The sequence below is a fragment of the Meleagris gallopavo genome, chromosome 7, assembly GCF_905368555.1.
Source record: "Meleagris gallopavo chromosome 7, MGAL_WU_HG_1.1, whole genome shotgun sequence".
Lineage (NCBI taxonomy): Eukaryota > Metazoa > Chordata > Aves > Galliformes > Phasianidae > Meleagris > Meleagris gallopavo.
In genome coordinates, this window is record NC_139410.1 from 9,028,682 (window position 1) to 9,049,087 (window position 20,406).

General features: G+C 43.4%; 1 protein-coding gene across 7 annotated transcripts in view; it reads left to right on the forward strand.

The window, feature by feature from the left end:
* Nucleotides 1–5,875, forward strand: part of ADARB1 (adenosine deaminase RNA specific B1) — a 71,041-nt gene extending 65,166 nt beyond the window's left edge. For all 7 annotated transcript variants that reach the window (XM_085227642.1, XM_085227640.1, XM_085227641.1 and 4 more), the window contains 2 exons: nucleotides 1,923–2,101; nucleotides 2,859–5,875. In XM_085227642.1, coding sequence (XP_085083768.1) covers nucleotides 1,923–2,101; nucleotides 2,859–3,035 — 356 coding nt within the window. In that variant the 3' untranslated portion in view covers nucleotides 3,036–5,875. The remainder of the gene's footprint in view (nucleotides 1–1,922; nucleotides 2,102–2,858) is intronic.
* The last annotated feature ends 14,531 nt before the right edge of the window (nucleotides 5,876–20,406 follow it).

A 20,406-nucleotide genomic window follows, 5' to 3' on the forward strand; every position in this document is an offset into this window, starting at 1 on the left:
GCTGCTTCCTGAGAGCACTGGGGGCGTGCTGAGAGCATTCCTGAGACGTGCAAAAAATGGGCTGTGACACTGGAGTCCTACAGTTGCCATTTCTGGGCATCTTCAGCAGTAATGAGCACGTGAAGTGGAGAGGCAGCTGAAGCACAGCTGGATTTATGAGAAAAGAGTCAAGGGTCTGCTGGTTTTGGCTGTCTGCATAGGATGCTGAGCTTGGAGCTCACTTTGTCTAACTTGGATGCCCACAGCATCTCTGGCTGTGCGTGTGCTAGTTGCACCATGCCCCTGTGCAGTTGGTAGGAAGGAGGTGCTGTCAGGCGAGACATCCTCTGCTGATGAGAACCAGAGTGAGATCAGACCCCCCGTCCTCTTCTCACAGCTATAAGGAGGGAGGTGAATCAGTAAACAGAAGTGTTACTGGTTCCCAGCTTGTCTTTCAGGCACTAAGGCTTGCATTTGAACATGTAAAACATTTATGGAAGCAGCACTGCACTACCTTTGAAGGCAGTCGTATTTATGTAGAAATAATGGTAATTTTAATGAAACATACTCTACAGCTACTGAAATGTGGATGCCTTCATGCCTTAGTTTGCAAGACATTCTGTCATCTCATACCACCGCTCTGATCTAACTCCATTTTTTTACAAGGGAAAGTGAAAAAGCACATTGTAAGCACTTCTAAATAGGATTGGCTGCTTTAAATAAGATTGCACTTACAAGTTGTTAGCTGACTTGTAATTGTTTGTGCTGAGACAAGACGAGGGTTCATCATTCTGCCCTTGTTTTGAAATGCAGACATAGTGAAACATACACTTAGTTACTTGAACTCTTACAGCAGCACAGTGAAAGGGAATTGATGGGACAGTTACAGCTAGGGAAGCTTTGCTGGATCTGCTCTGTCCAGAACTCAGCTAGCGTTGCTACTGAGTGGGCTTTGAGGACAATGGTTACCTGTGCAGGACTCCAACAACATTTCTTCTTCTTCGTAGTTGTTTGCAGGTCAGTAATTCATGAATTGGTTTGCCCTGTAAACCAGACCAGATATTCCTGATTTGCGTGTTGTTATTTAACCCAGCAGGCTGCTAACTACCACCTGGATGCCCGCTCACTCCCCCTCAGCAGGATGGAAAAGAGAATTGGGAAAGATAAACGTGGGAGAATTCCTGGGCTAAGAAAAGGACAGTTTAATGTGAAAGAAATAATAAGTCGAAATTAAAAAGGAAAAACAAAAAAAAAAAGTGAGGAAAGCAATTGCTCACCAGCAGCTGACCAACACCCTGCTGGACACAGAGTGAGGGCAGCTCTTGTGGCCAGCTCCTGCAGCTTTTATTGCTGAGCATGGCACCCTTGGTATGGAATATCCCTTTGGCCAGCTTAGGTCAGCTCCTGGCTTTGTCCTGTCCCAGTTCCTTGTGCCCCCTGGCCTCCTTACTAGCAGAACAGTGTCAGAAGCAGAACTGTCCTTGATTTGGCGCAGCACTGCTCAGCAACTGAAAATATTGGTGTGTTATCAATGTCATTTTTGTTCTGAATCCCAAACACATCACAGTGCCAGATGCTCTGAAAAAAATTAACTCTATCCCAGCCAAAGCCAGGCCAATATGGCAAGGTGCTAATATCACTGTCCACGTGGAGCTCTACTACAGTCTTCTACGTAATCCTCCACTGAGAAGGCTGGTTTCTCATGTCTCCATCAATGCTCACCTGCTGAGCTAGGAATGACAGAGTGAGAGGGGATTTTTAATCACAATGAGAATGAAATATGCATGGCAGTATGGTATATGCATGGTATCATTTCCATGATTCAGTGAAAAATCTGCAGGAGAACGTCCCCATAAAAAAGAACTGTTTGTGGTGTGATTTCAGTAGCCTAGTAAGAATGATCAGCAGTTAGTGTTTATTATTGTCATTAATTCTTCTTTCAGGTATTAGCAATGCAGAAGCACGCCAACCAGGGAAAGCACCAAACTTCAGTGTAAATTGGACAGTGGGAGATGCTGGTCTTGAAGTTATTAATGCTACAACTGGCAAAGATGAAATGGGACGTGCATCTCGCCTCTGTAAGCATGCTTTGTACAGCCGCTGGATGCGTGTTCATGCGAAGGTATATATTCCAGCGTGGAACATTTTTCACTTCTAGTTTATTCTTTATGGCATGTCCACATATATCTTTCTGTATTCAGAAGCCATTTTTTGTGCCTGTCTTAAGCAGAGCCTGACATTAGCTACCAGTCCGCACCATAATGGAAGATAACACCTTCATTTAGGTTATTTAATTGTATAATGCCTGGTACAAAATTCATGCAAGGGTCTGAAAATCCTTGGTTATAGCTAAGTAAACAAAAGCTCTTACCTCCTTTCCTTTTGCCTTCTGATTTTAATTTCTTTGGAAATATAATCTCAGTTGCACTGAAATCCAGCCTATAGAGATTTCACTCTGTCCTTAGAAAGAAAAGAGTCGAATAGTATACATGAGCGGCTTTTCAGTGTCTAGATTTTTTCTGCCAAAGGACATGGGTAATCCAGAAGAAGCTAAAGGCATGCTAAGTGTAGTGGAGCTACCACAGCACTGCTGAAAAATGAAGCCCAAAGATTGCTTCTCTCTGTATGTAGTTTGGTTCTGCAGGAGGACATGTTTTGCAAGAGGAGGAGTGTGGATAGTTGCAGTGAAACTGAATACAGAGCTAGAATGGCTGGAAGTAGTATATTGTGCTTTTGGCTTGTTGCCTTTGCCTGCACATTTGGTTGAGTAGTTAATTACCTTGTTTTCTAATTGCTGTTTTAATAACTCAGTTGCTTTCCAAATGTTGGTCTGAATAAATCATTTGCTTCTTCTTTTCTTGTCCCTTTCATCTGCACAGCTTTCGTCCAGCTTGCGCTTGAAGATCTTCAAGCCTAACCTGTATCATGAAACCAAGCAAGGAGCCACTGAGTATCAAACTGCTAAAGAGTGTTTATTTAAAGCATTCCTGAAGGCAGGACTTGGAGCATGGGTGGAGAAACCCATAGAACAGGATCAGTTTCCACTCACTGTCTGATTCACAGTCTGCACATCAATTTGGAAAGGGAGCCGCTTTGGAAACCCTGGTGTCCAGCATTGCTTTCTGGCATCTCCACGCCTGTTAAAATATCTTTTTACTGTTTTTTCTTTTTCAAAACTTGGTAGTAGCTGTTTTGGTTTTGCCTAAGTATTGGAACTCAGTGATAATCTGACACATAATTGTATATTTTGTTATGAGAAAGTAATTTCTGGTGTATTTCTAGAAATACTTTTACTGTAGAAAATCTGCAGTAAGGCTGTCCTGACAGTATACAATAACTCATTTTTTCTGGGTTAAAGTAATTGCTTTTTTAATTTGATGTCATCAATTGCATGAAGAAATGAGTATTTCTTTAGATTTTACACCACAATTGTAAGAAGTAGCTTAATTTTGTAAGAGGAAAATAGGCAACAAAGTTGATTCTTCTCCTCTTTTAAGTTGTTTTTGAATTGCAGATGTTGCTAACATATAGACCACTAAGCCAGAATGAAGTCTAGACAAGTAGTATTCCCCACTTCCTTGCTCTTTAAAACCAGCTGCTGAGAAATTCATGTCTTTGATGTATGTATTTATTAGTCTGTGATCCCATTTTTAACATGCAGCTTTCTATTCTGGTTTTAAAAATACATTTACCTCCCATTTACACACATTGTGAAGTCTTTTTTTTAAAAACCATTGTAAACTGGAAACAACAAAATGATTATTTGTAAGTTAAGAGGTTTAGTCTATAATGTGCAGAACTCTGTTTAGATGTAGTTGATTTGTATATCCTTTGAACTCATTAGAGTACAATAATAACTACAACATGACAACTTAGAAAAATTTGCTCATTTTGAGGTCATTAAGCTTGAATGGCCAAAAAAAGTCACTCAGTGAACATTAATTGCTCTCTTCTTGAAGAAATGAAAAGCTCTTGTATGGACAAAAAGGTTGTTAAAACCTCTTTTCTGCTTTCATTCAAGTTGTTGTGTCCCTTTTAAGATTTCATTACCTTTTGGCTTTACATGTGTGATGGTCTTCATGAAATTAATTGGGTAAGTTGCTCTTAAATGTGGTTTAATTTGCTTTGACAGTTAGTTAGGTCTTCTTCATAAAGGTGTAAACACTTCAGCTTTATGTAAAAATGTAAAATAGAAAGAAAATATTTTGAGATTTGTTTGATTAGCTGGTGTACTGAAGGCACTATTAAAAACTTTTTAGTATATGATATTTAGGTGTGGATTAGAGAATGTCTGAAACCAGTTATCTGCTCCCAAAGTCTATGTCCAAACATATCCTGTGGCTCATACTTATTCAAGTGTCATGCTTGCTTTCTGGAAGGTCCCTTGGTGATCATCATTCTTTTGCAAACAGTGAAGTGATGTTCCTTGACACAGAAGTTTCTGACACAAAACCCAAGCCAAGTATGTTTAAGCTGACAGGCCCTGTCCCTCAGCTCTACATCCCCACTTCTTATCTGCGCTGCCCTGGACATCAGATCCATGGGATGGTCCATACTTTGAGGTCAAGTTAAGGGTTGTTTTTGGACCTGCACTGGGTCAGAGATGCAGCTTTGAGTTGTATTGGCACATTTGTGGAGGAAGTGAAGTGAAGCAAAGGAATCCCTTCAGCCAGCTCTATGGCTAAAGCCTTTGCCTTCTGAAGCTGTCACTGAAGTTACCATATCTCAGACCAAGCATCCTGGGGGGGTTACCAACTACTTGGGCCATTGGAGACTTCGTAGAAAGCACTTCTGGCCTATCATGAACATCAAGGAGACATGCTGCTTTGTTATTGCTCAAGTAGGAACTCGATTTCAACTTCAAAAAATGGTCAGGCCTGATAAACCACTGGTGTGTTAGTTTCAGCCTCTGGATTAGTGCCTTGGCAGTGGTGCGTTGAGACACAATTGGTGTGCTTTTGATGGTAGTACAGGTAATAGCAAGCACTGCTGCAGGAAGGCAAGCAAATCCGTGGATCCCTTCAGAAAAGTCTGATGGTTCCAGAGGCTACTAAGTTTTCCAGGTGCCAGTGGAACAAATGTGTGCTGTAGTAGACAGGCTGTGTTGATTCAGCTTTCTCGGCAGCTTAAGCTGTCCTGTCTGTTCCTGCATTAAAACCAGGAGTGCTCTCATGTCCTCTGCCAGCCCCACGAAGCTGGAGGGCAGCAGTTTCTGAATGCAGTCTGGGCCTTTGCCATTGTCATCTCACTGAGGCTCAGACTGACTTATTCTAAAGCTAAAAGTAATCAAATGTTTTTTGGTCAGAATTTGCAAGTGCTTGGGCATTTACTATTGAAATCAGTCACATCTCTATGAATGTTGCAGAAATGCCCTTATGGCTGTAGATAAATCTGTGCATACATTTTGCAGGATTGAGGGAAAGCTGGTTGCTCTGTGTGCGTTTTCTTGGGATCATTAGCGTTACTAAGTGAAACACACATTTTTAAGGGACTCAGTCTGTTGATAAATGGAGTCTGTTTACATACAAACAAAATAACTTTTACCCATCTTTCTGAAGTACTCAGTGAGACGCTGATCTCTCTTTGGATTTTTTTGAACACTAGGAAAGTATTAGCTCAAACTATTTTTTTTACGAAGTCACAAATATGAGCAATATATTTAAGTATTATTATAGACATAGTTTTTTAAGCTGTTCAAATGAATAATTTTAATGAAATTGTAAAGGAAATCTGTTCCATGCCACAATCTTTTGATGAAGGAATGGTGTCAGGCTATTTATGAGGAATGGGTTCTCTCGTTTATAATTCCAGGATTTTAAAAAGTAAGTTTTCCAGGGTTGTATGCAATCCATATCTGTCTTGTGGGAGTCAATAAAATACTGCTTGGCTTCCTTCACTTGTTTGCTCCTTTTTGTGCAGTTAACTTGCGGAAAATTGTGAGAAAAGTCCTCAGTCCCCTCAAGGATGTGACCTGTCACACTGCCCCAGTCTCTGCTTTGCTCTCGGCTGTTCCACTCAACGCCTTGGGCTGGGTGTGATTGCTGATGCTCCTGTATTCCTCATGAGTCACCATCACTGAGCATGCATGAAGAGCGATGTGTGTCATTTCAAGCAACTATGAAAATAAGACAACTCAGCTTCCAGCAGCTGCTGAGTTTTGTGGCTGACCTTTCTGTTCAGAGCTGTTGATTTTCTGTGCGTTTTGGAAGGCTGATCTCTTTGTGAGAAGCCTCACTGCGCTGCATGGGCCGGGTGCGCGGAAGCTGGCCTGAGCAACAGACTGCAGTGCCACTCTGTGAGCTGCTTTGGTTCTCTTATTTGTATGTTTTTGCTCCTGTGTTTGCCTCAGGATCTTCAAAGGATTTACATAAAGAGGAACAACTTTAATGCCAGTGAGTACTTGAAAGCTAATTTAAGGTGTTTTTCTTCATGTGACAGCCCAGCTATAATAAAGTTTATCAGTAAAACAAGACATCTTTCATTTAGAAGTTTGATACATATTTATTCTACTGTATCATTTCAAGAAATTTGACCAACTCAACTGCCTTTCTGCTCCCTGCTGCTCTGTGCTGGCGAGCCCTCTGGGCAAGGCCCAGGGAGCATGGACCAAATGAACTAGCTGCTCAGCCACTGGTGTTTCCCGGCCACCAGCTTTCCTGGAGAAGTCCCAGCTTAGCTGGTTACCAGATGGTTTCAGGATGCACTGGTTTTGTTGCAGTTTCTTTACAGTATTTGCAAATTGACCGCCAGGGAAGAAGGTTGCAAGAGTCTCTGTGGCAGACAGGCTGGGCATCACCGCTGCATGATGTGTGGTATTTTACCATAGGCGGGTGTTCTGATCCCCCTGACTGCAACTGGATAAAAATAAAGGCCTGGTTTTCCTGGGCATATCCATTAGATGAAATGCCTTTCAGGCTGTAGGTCAATCTGTGCATGCATTTCTGTAGGATCGAGGGAAAGCTGGTTGGTTAGATTTTAGGAAATGTACGAGCATTGTACTATCAACAAGAAATAAGCCCATGAAATCTTGATATTTGAAGATAATCTGCACCCTGGTGTTATGTTGCTACAGTTTGCATTGCTTTTCTCATCTTATTGGGTTTTAAAGCTTTTAGTAAACTTAAAAAGATGGGAGTGTTTGTTCTTGAAATAGAAATGTTGTGTTTTCCTGAGCAGAGCATTTCAGAAGCCCAAGTATGGCACTTTGGAAAAGGAAGTTCTTCACAGTGTGAGTCACGTGCAAGCAAAACGGGGTCATAAGTAGGCTAATGGAAATACCTAGAATGGACCTGGGTCCCAATGATCCTTCTTTATGAGATATATCAAGAGGATCTGAGCAAATGTTTAATGACTGTGAAATTCCTTTTTGGAATTTAATTGAGGAATTTCTACTGATAATCAATAAAGCGTCTTTCTTTCTTTTTTTCTTTCTTTCTTTCTTTCTTTCTTTCTTTCTTTCTTTCTTTCTTTCTTTCTTTCTTTCTTTCTTTCTTTCTTTCTTTCTTTCTTTCTTTTTGTTTTCCCAACAGTAATGCAAAAGGAATAATTCTTAGACTAGAATTGTGCTGTTCATGGAGTTGTGAAATAAACATGCTAAAATAAGCTTATCTGGAGTCGTAAGTTCAATAGTGCCATGCCTAACAAAGTTGAAGCTTGAGGTAATTTTTAAATTATTTTTTAAAGAAAGTAAGGATTATTTAAAAAACAAACTTATGAAATCACACACAAAGGAAAAATAAAACCAAACAACCAAACAAAGAAACCCAACCAATCCAGACTCCTATCTTAATTCATTGGAATTCACATGCCAAGCATTAACCCTTGGCAGCTGGCTTTGCTGTAATTGCTTCCCAGAGCTATGCCTGTGTGCTTCTTAATAATATTATGTTTGGGTGGTTGTAGGTGGTGATGTCAGTCCTCAGATCTGTTAAACTTCACACTTGGGTCAACGCAAACAGTTTTTGCAGGTCATCCTGGCTCACCAGCACTCCCTGCACTGTGGTACCATTCCTTAAGACCCCTTAGTTCATTCTATCAACCTGATAATGATTTGCATGTAACTCCTCCATGGTATATCCAGCTTCCTAACAAACTGGGAAATGAACCAAGGGACCTGTCTATCTGTTAGATGTGGTCACAAAAGAAACCCATCTTCAAGCCCTTTGCAACATGATGTAGTGTCATGGAGTCATTAATTGTTACACCAGTCCACAAGTTCTACTCGATACATGGTTGTTGGAAAGCGTCTAAGCTTTGATAAGAGATGTGTATGTGCTGGGGTTGCCCCTCTTGTAGTTTATATTGTGGGCTACCCTACACACACTGCTCTCTGAAAGTTCTGTAGACTGTATCAGTACGTGAACTGTCCAAATCAGTTTTTATCCTAATGTATTACTGTTCATAATGCCACAACCTCCATAGAAGAAGCTTTAGACAACAGAGATCACAGAGCAAACATCTGAATTGCTCTACTCTCTGCTAATATAAATTGGTTTGTTTAGCAATAGGGATTAGTACATTAGTTTAAGAACCTGTAGCAAAAGAAATCCACGAGTGATAGTTCTAAAACCTTTCCATTTCAGCTTGAGTGGGCGAATAGGCTTGCTTTCCTAAATAATTTTGCACTGGGGACATAATAGAATACTTTTATCTTTTGCCTCAAAAGGTGCAAGGACATATCCCTCGGGCTCCACATGCACTCTTGTTAAAATGTGTCTCACTGTGTCCTAAAAAGCAATGGGAATCTTCCAAATGGGGAAAGTGGATGGCAGTGGGTCAGAGGTCTCAGTGGCAAAGCTGATGGTGGGAAATGGGGAATAATAGGTGGGCACTTGTGGGCACTTGAACACCCTAGGTAGCACTGGGCATCCAAAGGGACATTAGCACATATCTGAGTCCTTGAAAAAGAATGGATTTGTATGCCAACGTACTGCATATGCATGTCGGAACTGTTCAAATGTAGATCCTGAACTCTGAGAGGATGTGTTTGCTTGTCATGTCACCTAGTACGTATTGTGAGGAATAAAGGAATGGCACTTTCTGCACCACAGTGGAATTAGTTCTGTCAGCACAGGGACTGATCCCACTGAGACTGGGGAAGGGACTGGAGCTTGGCTGCTCTGCTGCTGCGTGACTTCCTGGGAATAGCGCAAATCCCAAAGCAACGGGTCTTCCAGATGTCACAGTAACCCCTGTGATCTGAAGGAACACAAAGCCAAATGTGACCCAAAAAGCAGAATCCAAGTTAAAGGTAAATCTGGAATCAGCATTGGTAAAGACTGTGCAGCCTTTGGCACAGTGCAGCAGCCCTGGGGAATGTCATTTGCAGCTGGCTGAGGTGTTTCCTGATGGATTTAGCAGATGAGCCCATAGAGGTCTCTCAAAGAGGTGGTTCTGCAGTGTCTCCTTGAGCTGTGGTAGGTTTCTGTAGCGTTCGTGAAAGCTTTTGCTTTTTAGAAATACACACTGTGTGAGCAGCAGCCAGTTCTGTGGTACCTTTGTTGGTATGGACACGGATCTGATCTGAAACAAGTGGTGGTCTGCTATAAAGTCGATCTCAGTATCACAGCAGAACCTACACCTGTTTGAAGCTACCTGGGATGTGATCCAGGTGTTCTTGTGCTGCTCGGTCCTGATCCTGATTCCTTTGATGGGTCCAGTTCCTCTGCTACGACCAGTGAGAAGATCACCAAACTCTCTGAGCCAGGTGGTGAGCCGAGAAGATGATCTGGGTAGCTCAGCCGTATCTCTGACTCAGAGCATTTCTCCCCACTCTGTTTGTGTTGCCTGTTTCTGGCTTGATAATCTCATGCTCTTGATGCCTTACTTTCCATCGAGAATTTACAGGCGACTGATGGAGGGCAGCTGTGGCCCATTGGGACTGGGGACTCCAGGGGCTCCTATTCTGATTTTTTGGAAGGGGTCTTGTTGGGGTTGGGCAGTCCCATTGTGGTTGGAGGTCCCATTGGGCTGTAGGGCTCTCTTTTATTGTGAGGAGTCCTATGGGGATTGGGAGGGGCTGAGGGTTCCCACGGGTCCTGCCTTTTTTGGAGGGACTTACTGGATTTAGGAAGGTGTGGAGAGTCCCATTGGGCTTGGGGGTCCCATTGGCATGGAGGGATTTTGGAGGGGTCAAGGGGGTCAAACGCCACCCAGATTGAAATATTTCTGCAGGGAGTGTGAGATACCCACCAAACCCCTTCCTACTTGGCTCTGACCTAGAACCATAGAGTCATAGAATCCTTAGAGTTGGAAGGGACCTTTAAAGGCTATCTGGCCCAGCTCCCTGCAATGCACAGGGACACCACAGCTAAATCAGGGTGCCCAGGGCCTGATCCAGCCTCACCTTGAAAGCCTCCAGGACAGAGCTGGAGGCTTTCAACACTAGGGAACCTGTTCCAGTACCTCACCACCTCACTGTAGAGGATTTTTTCCTTACATCGACGCTAAATCTAGCCTCCCTGAGCTTGAAGCCATTTTCCCTTGTTCTATCACCACAGACCCTGCTGCAGAGTCTGTCCCCTTCATTGCTGCAGCTCCCTTTTAGATACTGACAGGCTGCGATTAGGTCACCTTGCAGCCTTCCCTGGGGTGCACAGTCCCAGCTCTCTGCCATCCCTGGCATCATTTATCACTTTCACGGGTCTCAGGTGCTGGTCTTCCGGAACATCTGAGTACAGATGGATCAAAACACCATCCTGGGAATTCTGCAGCCACGTTGGTTATCCTGTACATGGCACCAGACACCGCTTGAAGATAAAGAGTGGAAAAGTGTGCAGTTCCTAAACCTCGCCTGGTAACACCATGATGTATGGCTAGATAAGTGGGTGCAGCTCATAGCTCCAAGGAGAGGGACTACATCTGCAGCGCTGCGGAATGATTAGCCCGGAAATACCTTTTTTTCCCCTAAAAAGATGGAATTTTCTCCCAGAAATACCAGCTTTCTCGCAAATACATGATCTTTTCCACCCAAAAGAAGACATTTTCTCCAAGAAACACAGTTTTCTCACACATACATGAACGTTCGCCCCCGAACAAGACATTTTCTCTCTGAAATACCACTTCTTTTAGACATACCTCCCATTTTCTAACACAAATACTACTTGACACTCCACAAGAGAACACTTACCCCCATGAATAGGGCATTTTCTCCCAGAAATACCAGTTTCTGCCCCCACTATAGGACATTTTCTCTCCAGAATAAGACATTTTCTCCCAGAAATACCAGCACTCTTAGAAATACCTCACATTTCATCCCAATCACACTACTTGACGCACCTCAATTGCACACTTACTTCCCAAAAAATGGCATCCTCTCCCAGAAAGACCACTTTTCTCCCAAATATACCACATTTTCTCCCAGACGTACCAGTTTTCTCCCAAAGATGTGACCTATTCCCATGGAAATACCAGCTTCTTTTTCAAAAGATGGCATTTTTTCCCAACATACCAGCTTTCTCACAAACAGATGTCATTTTCCAACCAAGGTGCTATTATCTCCCAGACGTAGCAGTTTTCTGACAAGTACCTCCCATTTTCTCTCAAAAATACTACTTGACACTCCTCAAGAGGACATTTTCACCTATACACACCCTAGTTTCTCCGCAAAGGACCAGTTTTCACACCAAAAATGCCACGCTTGCTCTCCAAGAGAAGACATTCTTTCCCAGACTTGCCAGTTTTCTCCCACATACATGGCATTTTCTCCCAGAAATACCACATTTCTGTTGGAAATTGGACCTGTTCTTCCAAAAATACTAGATGACCATAGGAAACAGGACATTTGCACCCAAGAATAGGACATTTTCTCCCAAAAACACCACTTTTCTCCCATACATAGGAGATTTTCTCTACATCGGATGACATTTCTGGTAAGAAATACTAGCTTTCTTTGATAAATAGGGCATTTTCTTCCCTAAATAAGACATTTTCTCTCTGATATACCAACACTCTTAGAAATACCTCCCATTTCCTCTCAAATTACATTCCTCATTATGACACTTACTCCCAGACTTTGGGGCATTTTATTTCAGAACTACCACTTATGTCAAATGTAGATGGCAGTTTCCCTCAGAAACACCCATTTCCTCACAAATATGTGACTCATTCCACATACATACCAGTTCAGTCCCCCGAAAGGTGGCATTTTCTCCCAGAAACACCAGCTTTCTCACAGATACATGACCTTTCCCCCCCAGGTAAGACATTTTCTCCCAGAAATGCCACTTCTCTTGCAAATACGTGGCATTTTCATCCAGGGACACTAGTTGAGTCCCCCAAGTGTCGTATCTTCCACCAAAAACCAATGACATTTTCTCCCCTCGATATATTATATATATAATATATAATATATGTAATATTATATATTATACTATACATTATATAATACACAATACATTATATAATACACAATATATATATAAACGTTGCATTTTTTAATATATATATATTGTTTTAATACAATAATATTATATATATAATACATTATAAATATATATATATGTTGCATTTTTTGTTTCTAACGTCTCTGCAACAAACTATAAATTTTCAACAGTGAGAAGGATTTGTATTGACAGGATTAGTCTTAAAACACGATCACTGAAATAGATCGCATCGAGAGCTAATAAACTGAGAAGTTCAGTAGTCTGTAGCCAAGGTGAATAATTTCTCCGCAGGAAAGACTGTTGTGTCTCTGCCTTTATTTCGAGCGACAATTGGTCTTAGTGTGGTTCTGCATTGCTACACTTGTGCATTCAGGGAGGAAAAGAGTGGAAGGGAAAAGCCTCTCTAATAAGGCACCTGGAAACTGGAGGAGCGACAGATGTTGTGCTCTCAGGGAGAGCGTGACAGAAAGTGGGGAGCGATCCTTTCTGGACGGCGGAGAAAAAAACCCCCGCTCGGAGGTAGTGCAGCAGGCTGAATTCGCACCTTCTCGGCTTCGGAATAGCACGCCTTCGCTCTCAGGGCTAGAAAGCGGCATTCGCGATGTAGCGCTACACCGATTTCTCAGCGGCTTTAAACTGGAACTTTAGTCGCTATGTGCAGTGGCAGAATCCCTCACGCTGTGCTGCGTCCGAAGTGCATTGCACTTGTTGTAGTCTGGCAGTACGTTTCCGTGTGCGTTTCCGTGTGATGACCTCTACCTTACAATCACCAATATCACTTAAATCAGCAATATCACATTAACGTCAGAAGTACCATTCTAATTCGAAAAATTAGATCTTTTCAGCTAGAAAAACAACTTCCCTGCAGAAGATCTGTCATTACACCTCGCAAATATCAGCCTTCTCCCTACGAAGACATTTTCTTCAAGACATACCAGATTTCTCCCAAATAGATGACGTTTTTTTCCGGGAAATACCGCTTTTCCGTAGTCTTTTGAAGGGAAAAGTTAATCTATTTGCGCCTGGAAAGTTGGAATTTCTGAAAGAAAAAGCCATTTATGGGCCAGAAATGTTATTTCTGAGAGAAAACGAGCTATGGGTCATATCAAAATGGTATATGTGTGAGAAATTGTCATGCTTTTGTAGTCTATGTCCCATTTGGATATGTGAAGTAGTATTTTTGGTGGAAAATGTGTGGAATTTCAAGAGAACTGGTAGAGCTGGGAGAAAATTTCTTACCTGGGGGGGGAAGGTCATGTATCAGTGGGCAAGCTGGTGTTTCTGGGAGAAAATGCCACCTTTCGGGAGACAGAAATGTATTTCGGATAGAATGAGCCACATATTTGTGAGGAAACGGGTGTTTCTGAGGGAAACTGCCATCTACTTTTGACACAGGTGGTGGTTCTGCAATAAAATGCCCCAAAGTCTGGGAGTAAGCGTCATAATGAGGAATGTAATGGAGTCGATTCTAGTTGAAAAGTTGTAATTTTTTTGACTTAAATCTGTTACTTCTGCATGGTAATGTGATATTGCTGATTTAAGTGATATTGGTGATTGTAAGGTAGAGGTCATCACACGGAAACGCACACGGAAACGTACTGCCAGACTAAATCAAATGCTATGCACTTCGGACGCAGCACAGCGTGCGGGATTCTGCCACTGCACATAGCGACTAAAGTTCCAGTTTAAAGCCGCTGAGAAATCGGTGTAGCGCTACATCGCGAATGCCGCTTTCTAGCCCTGAGAGCGAAGGCGTGCTATTCCGAAGCCGAGAAGGTGCGAATTCAGCCTGCTGCATTACCTCCGAACGGGGGGCTTTCTCCGCAGGAAAGACTGTTGTGTCTCTGCCTTTATTTCGAGCGACACTTGGTCTTAGTGTGGTTCTCCATTGCTACACTTGTGCATGCTCGAGAGGAAAAGAGTGGAAGGGAAAAGCCTCTCTAATAAGGCACCTGGAAACTGGAGGAGCGACAGATGTTGTGCTCTCAGGGAGAGAGAGCGTGACAGAAAGTGGGGAGCGATCCTTTCTGGACGGCGGAGAAAAAAACCCCCCTCGGAGGTAGTGCAGCAGGCTGAATTCGCACCTTCTCGGCTTCGGAATAGCACGCCTTCGCTCTCAGGGCTAGAACGCGGCATTCGCGATGTAGCGCTACACCGATTTCTCAGCGGCTTTAAACTGGAACTTTAGTCGCCATGTGCAGTGGCAGAATCCCGCACGCTGTGCTGCGTCCGAAGTGCATTGCACTTGTTGTAGTCTGGCAGTACGTTTCCGTGTGTTCCGTGTGATGACCTCTACCTTACAATCACCAATATCACTTAAATCAGCAATATCACATTACCGTCAGAAGTACCATTCTAATTCGAAAAATTAGACCTTTTCAGCTAGAAAAACAACTTCCCTGCAGAAGATCTGTCATTACACCTCGCAAATATCAGCCTTCTCCCTACGGAGACATTTTCTTCAAGACATACCAGATTTCTCCCAAATAGATGACGTTTTTTTCCGGGAAATACCGCTTTTCCGTAGTCTTTTGAAGGGAAAAGATAATCTATTTGCGCCTGGAAAGTTGGAATTTCTGAAAGAAAAAGCCATTTATGGGCCAGAAATGTTATTTCTGAGAGAAAACGAGCTATGGGTCATATCAAAATGGTATATGTGTGAGAAATTGTCATGCTTTTGTAGTCTATGTCCCATTTGGATATGTGAAGTAGTATTTTTGGTGGAAAATGTGTGGAATTTCAAGAGAACTGGTAGAGCTGGGAGAAAATTTCTTACCTGGGGGGGGAAGGTCATGTATCAGTGGGCAAGCTGGTGTTTCTGGGAGAAAATGCCACCTTTCGGGGGACAGAAATGTATTTCGGATAGAATGAGCCACATATTTGTGAGGAAACGGGTGTTTCTGAGGGAAACTGCCATCTACTTTTGACACAGGTGGTGGTTCTGAAATAGAATGCCCCAAAGTCTGGGAGTAAGCGTCATAATGAGGAATGTAATGGAGTCGATTCTAGTTGAAAAGTTGTAATTTTTTTGAATTTAATCTGTTACTTCTGCATGGTAATGTGATATTGCTGATTTAAGTGATATTGGTGATTGTAAGGTAGAGGTCATCACACGGAAACGCACACGGAAACGTACTGCCAGACTAAATCAAATGCTATGCACTTCGGACGCAGCACAGCGTGCGGGATTCTGCCACTGCACATAGCGACTAAAGTTCCAGTTTAAAGCCGCTGAGAAATCGGTGTAGCGCTACATCGCGAATGCCGCTTTCTAGCCCTGAGAGCGAAGGCGTGCTATTCCGAAGCCGAGAAGGTGCGAATTCAGCCTGCTGCATTACCTCCGAACGGGGGGCTTTCTCCGCAGGAAAGACTGTTGTGTCTCTGCCTTTATTTCGAGCGACAATTGGTCTTAGTGTGGTTCTCCATTGCTACACTTGTGCATTCAGGAGAGGAAAAGAGTGGAAGGGAAAAGCCTCTCTAATAAGGCACCTGGAAACTGGAGGAGCGACAGATGTTGTGCTCTCAGGGAGAGCGTGACAGAAAGTGGGGAGCGATCCTTTCTGGACGGCGGAGAAAAAAACCCCCGCTCGGAGGTAGTGCAGCAGGCTGAATTCGCACCTTCTCGGCTTCGGAATAGCACGCCTTCGCTCTCAGGGCTAGAACGCGGCATTCGCGATGTAGCGCTACACCGATTTCTCAGCGGCTTTAAACTGGAACTTTAGTCGCCATGTGCAGTGGCAGAATCCCACACGCTGTGCTGCGTCCGAAGTGCATTGCACTTGTTGTAGTCTGGCAGTACGTTTCCGTGCGCGTTTCCGTGTGATGACCTCTACCTTACAATCACCAATATCACTTAAATCAGCAATATCACATTACCGTCAGAAGTACCATTCTAATTCGAAAAATTAGACCTTTTCAGCTAGAAAAACAACTTCCCTGCAGAAGATCTGTCATTACACCTCGCAAATATCAGCCTTCTCCCTACGGAGACATTTTCTTCAAGACATACCAGATTTCTCCCAAATAGATGACGTTTTTTTCCGGGAAATACCGCTTTTCCGTAGTCTTTTGAAGGGAAAAGATAATCTATTTGCGCCTGGAAAGTTGGAATTTCTGAAAGAAAAAGCCATTTATGGGCCAGAAATGTTATTTCTGAGAGAAAACGAGCTATGGGTCATATCAAAATGGTATATGTGTGAGAAATTGTCATGCTTTTGTAGTCTATGTCCCATTTGGATATGTGAAGTAGTATTTTTGGTGGAAAATGTGTGGAATTTCAAGAGAACTGGTAGAGCTGGGAGAAAATTTCTTACCTGGGGGGGGAAGGTCATGTATCAGTGGGCAAGCTGGTGTTTCTGGGAGAAAATGCCACCTTTCGGGAGACAGAAATGTATTTCGGATAGAATGAGCCACATATTTGTGAGGAAACGGGTGTTTCTGAGGGAAACTGCCATCTACTTTTGACACAGGTGGTGGTTCTGCAATAAAATGCCCCAAAGTCTGGGAGTAAGAGTCATAATGAGGAATGTAATGGAGTCGATTCTAGTTGAAAAGTTGTAATTTTTTTGACTTAAATCTGTTACTTCTGCATGGTAATGTGATATTGCTGATTTAAGTGATATTGGTGATTGTAAGGTAGAGGTCATCACACGGAAACGCACACGGAAACGTACTGCCAGACTAAATCAAATGCTATGCACTTCGGACGCAGCACAGCGTGCGGGATTCTGCCACTGCACATAGCGACTAAAGTTCCAGTTTAAAGCCGCTGAGAAATCGGTGTAGCGCTACATCGCGAATGCCGCTTTCTAGCCCTGAGAGCGAAGGCGTGCTATTCCGAAGCCGAGAAGGTGCGAATTCAGCCTGCTGCATTACCTCCGAACGGGGGGCTTTCTCCGCAGGAAAGACTGTTGTGTCTCTGCCTTTATTTCGAGCGACAATTGGTCTTAGTGTGGTTCTCCATTGCTACACTTGTGCATTCAGAGAGGAAAAGAGTGGAAGGGAAAAGCCTCTCTAATAAGGCACCTGGAAACTGGAGGAGCGACAGATGTTGTGCTCTCAGGGAGAGCGTGACAGAAAGTGGGGAGCGATCCTTTCTGGACGGCGGAGAAAAAAACCCCCGCTCGGAGGTAGTGCAGCAGGCTGAATTCGCACCTTCTCGGCTTCGGAATAGCACGCCTTCGCTCTCAGGGCTAGAACGCGGCATTCGCGATGTAGCGCTACACCGATTTCTCAGCGGCTTTAAACTGGAACTTTAGTCGCCATGTGCAGTGGCAGAATCCCACACGCTGTGCTGCGTCCGAAGTGCATTGCACTTGTTGTAGTCTGGCAGTACGTTTCCGTGTGATGACCTCTACCTTACAATCACCAATATCACTTAAATCAGCAATATCACATTACCGTCAGAAGTACCATTCTAATTCGAAAAATTAGACCTTTTCAGCTAGAAAAACAACTTCCCTGCAGAAGATCTGTCATTACACCTCGCAAATATCAGCCTTCTCCCTACGGAGACATTTTCTTCAAGACATACCAGATTTCTCCCAAATAGATGACGTTTTTTTCCGGGAAATACCGCTTTTCCGTAGTCTTTTGAAGGGAAAAGATAATCTATTTGCGCCTGGAAAGTTGGAATTTCTGAAAGAAAAAGCCATTTATGGGCCAGAAATGTTATTTCTGAGAGAAAACGAGCTATGGGTCATATCAAAATGGTATATGTGTGAGAAATTGTCATGCTTTTGTAGTCTATGTCCCATTTGGATATGTGAAGTAGTATTTTTGGTGGAAAATGTGTGGAATTTCAAGAGAACTGGTAGAGCTGGGAGAAAATTTCTTACCTGGGGGGGGAAGGTCATGTATCAGTGGGCAAGCTGGTGTTTCTGGGAGAAAATGCCACCTTTCGGGGGACAGAAATGTATTTCGGATAGAATGAGCCACATATTTGTGAGGAAACGGGTGTTTCTGAGGGAAACTGCCATCTACTTTTGACACAGGTGGTGGTTCTGCAATAAAATGCCCCAAAGTCTGGGAGTAAGCGTCATAATGAGGAATGTAATGGAGTCGATTCTAGTTGAAAAGTTGTAATTTTTTTGACTTAAATCTGTTACTTCTGCATGGTAATGTGATATTGCTGATTTAAGTGATATTGGTGATTGTAAGGTAGAGGTCATCACACGGAAACGCACACGGAAACGTACTGCCAGACTAAATCAAATGCTATGCACTTCGGACGCAGCACAGCGTGCGGGATTCTGCCACTGCACATAGCGACTAAAGTTCCAGTTTAAAGCCGCTGAGAAATCGGTGTAGCGCTACATCGCGAATGCCGCTTTCTAGCCCTGAGAGCGAAGGCGTGCTATTCCGAAGCCGAGAAGGTGCGAATTCAGCCTGCTGCATTACCTCCGAACGGGGGGCTTTCTCCGCAGGAAAGACTGTTGTGTCTCTGCCTTTATTTCGAGCGACAATTGGTCTTAGTGTGGTTCTGCATTGCTACACTTGTGCATTCAGAGAGGAAAAGAGTGGAAGGGAAAAGCCTCTCTAATAAGGCACCTGGAAACTGGAGGAGCGACAGATGTTGTGCTCTCAGGGAGAGCGTGACAGAAAGTGGGGAGCGATCCTTTCTGGACGGCGGAGAAAAAAACCCCCGCTCGGAGGTAGTGCAGCAGGCTGAATTCGCACCTTCTCGGCTTCGGAATAGCACGCCTTCGCTCTCAGGGCTAGAACGCGGCATTCGCGATGTAGCGCTACACCGATTTCTCAGCGGCTTTAAACTGGAACTTTAGTCGCCATGTGCAGTGGCAGAATCCCACACGCTGTGCTGCGTCCGAAGTGCATTGCACTTGTTGTAGTCTGGCAGTACGTTTCCGTGCGCGTTTCCGTGTGATGACCTCTACCTTACAATCACCAATATCACTTAAATCAGCAATATCACATTACCGTCAGAAGTACCATTCTAATTCGAAAAATTAGACCTTTTCAGCTAGAAAAACAACTTCCCTGCAGAAGATCTGTCATTACACCTCGCAAATATCAGCCTTCTCCCTACGGAGACATTTTCTTCAAGACATACCAGATTTCTCCCAAATAGATGACGTTTTTTTCCGGGAAATACCGCTTTTCCGTAGTCTTTTGAAGGGAAAAGATAATCTATTTGCGCCTGGAAAGTTGGAATTTCTGAAAGAAAAAGCCATTTATGGGCCAGAAATGTTATTTCTGAGAGAAAACGAGCTATGGGTCATATCAAAATGGTATATGTGTGAGAAATTGTCATGCTTTTGTAGTCTATGTCCCATTTGGATATGTGAAGTAGTATTTTTGGTGGAAAATGTGTGGAATTTCAAGAGAACTGGTAGAGCTGGGAGAAAATTTCTTACCTGGGGGGGAAGGTCATGTGTCAGTGGGCAAGCTGGTGTTTCTGGGAGAAAATGCCACCTTTCGGGGGACAGAAATGTATTTCGGATAGAATGAGCCACATATTTGTGAGGAAACGGGTGTTTCTGAGGGAAACTGCCATCTACTTTTGACACAGGTGGTGGTTCTGCAATAAAATGCCCCAAAGTCTGGGAGTAAGCGTCATAATGAGGAATGTAATGGAGTCGATTCTAGTTGAAAAGTTGTAATTTTTTTGACTTAAATCTGTTACTTCTGCATGGTAATGTGATATTGCTGATTTAAGTGATATTGGTGATTGTAAGGTAGAGGTCATCACACGGAAACGCACACGGAAACGTACTGCCAGACTAAATCAAATGCTATGCACTTCGGACGCAGCACAGCGTGCGGGATTCTGCCACTGCACATAGCGACTAAAGTTCCAGTTTAAAGCCGCTGAGAAATCGGTGTAGCTCTACATCGCGAATGCCGCTTTCTAGCCCTGAGAGCGAAGGCGTGCTATTCCGAAGCCGAGAAGGTGCGAATTCAGCCTGCTGCATTACCTCCGAACGGGGGGCTTTCTCCGCAGGAAAGACTGTTGTGTCTCTGCCTTTATTTCGAGCGACAATTGGTCTTAGTGTGGTTCTGCATTGCTACACTTGTGCATGCTCGG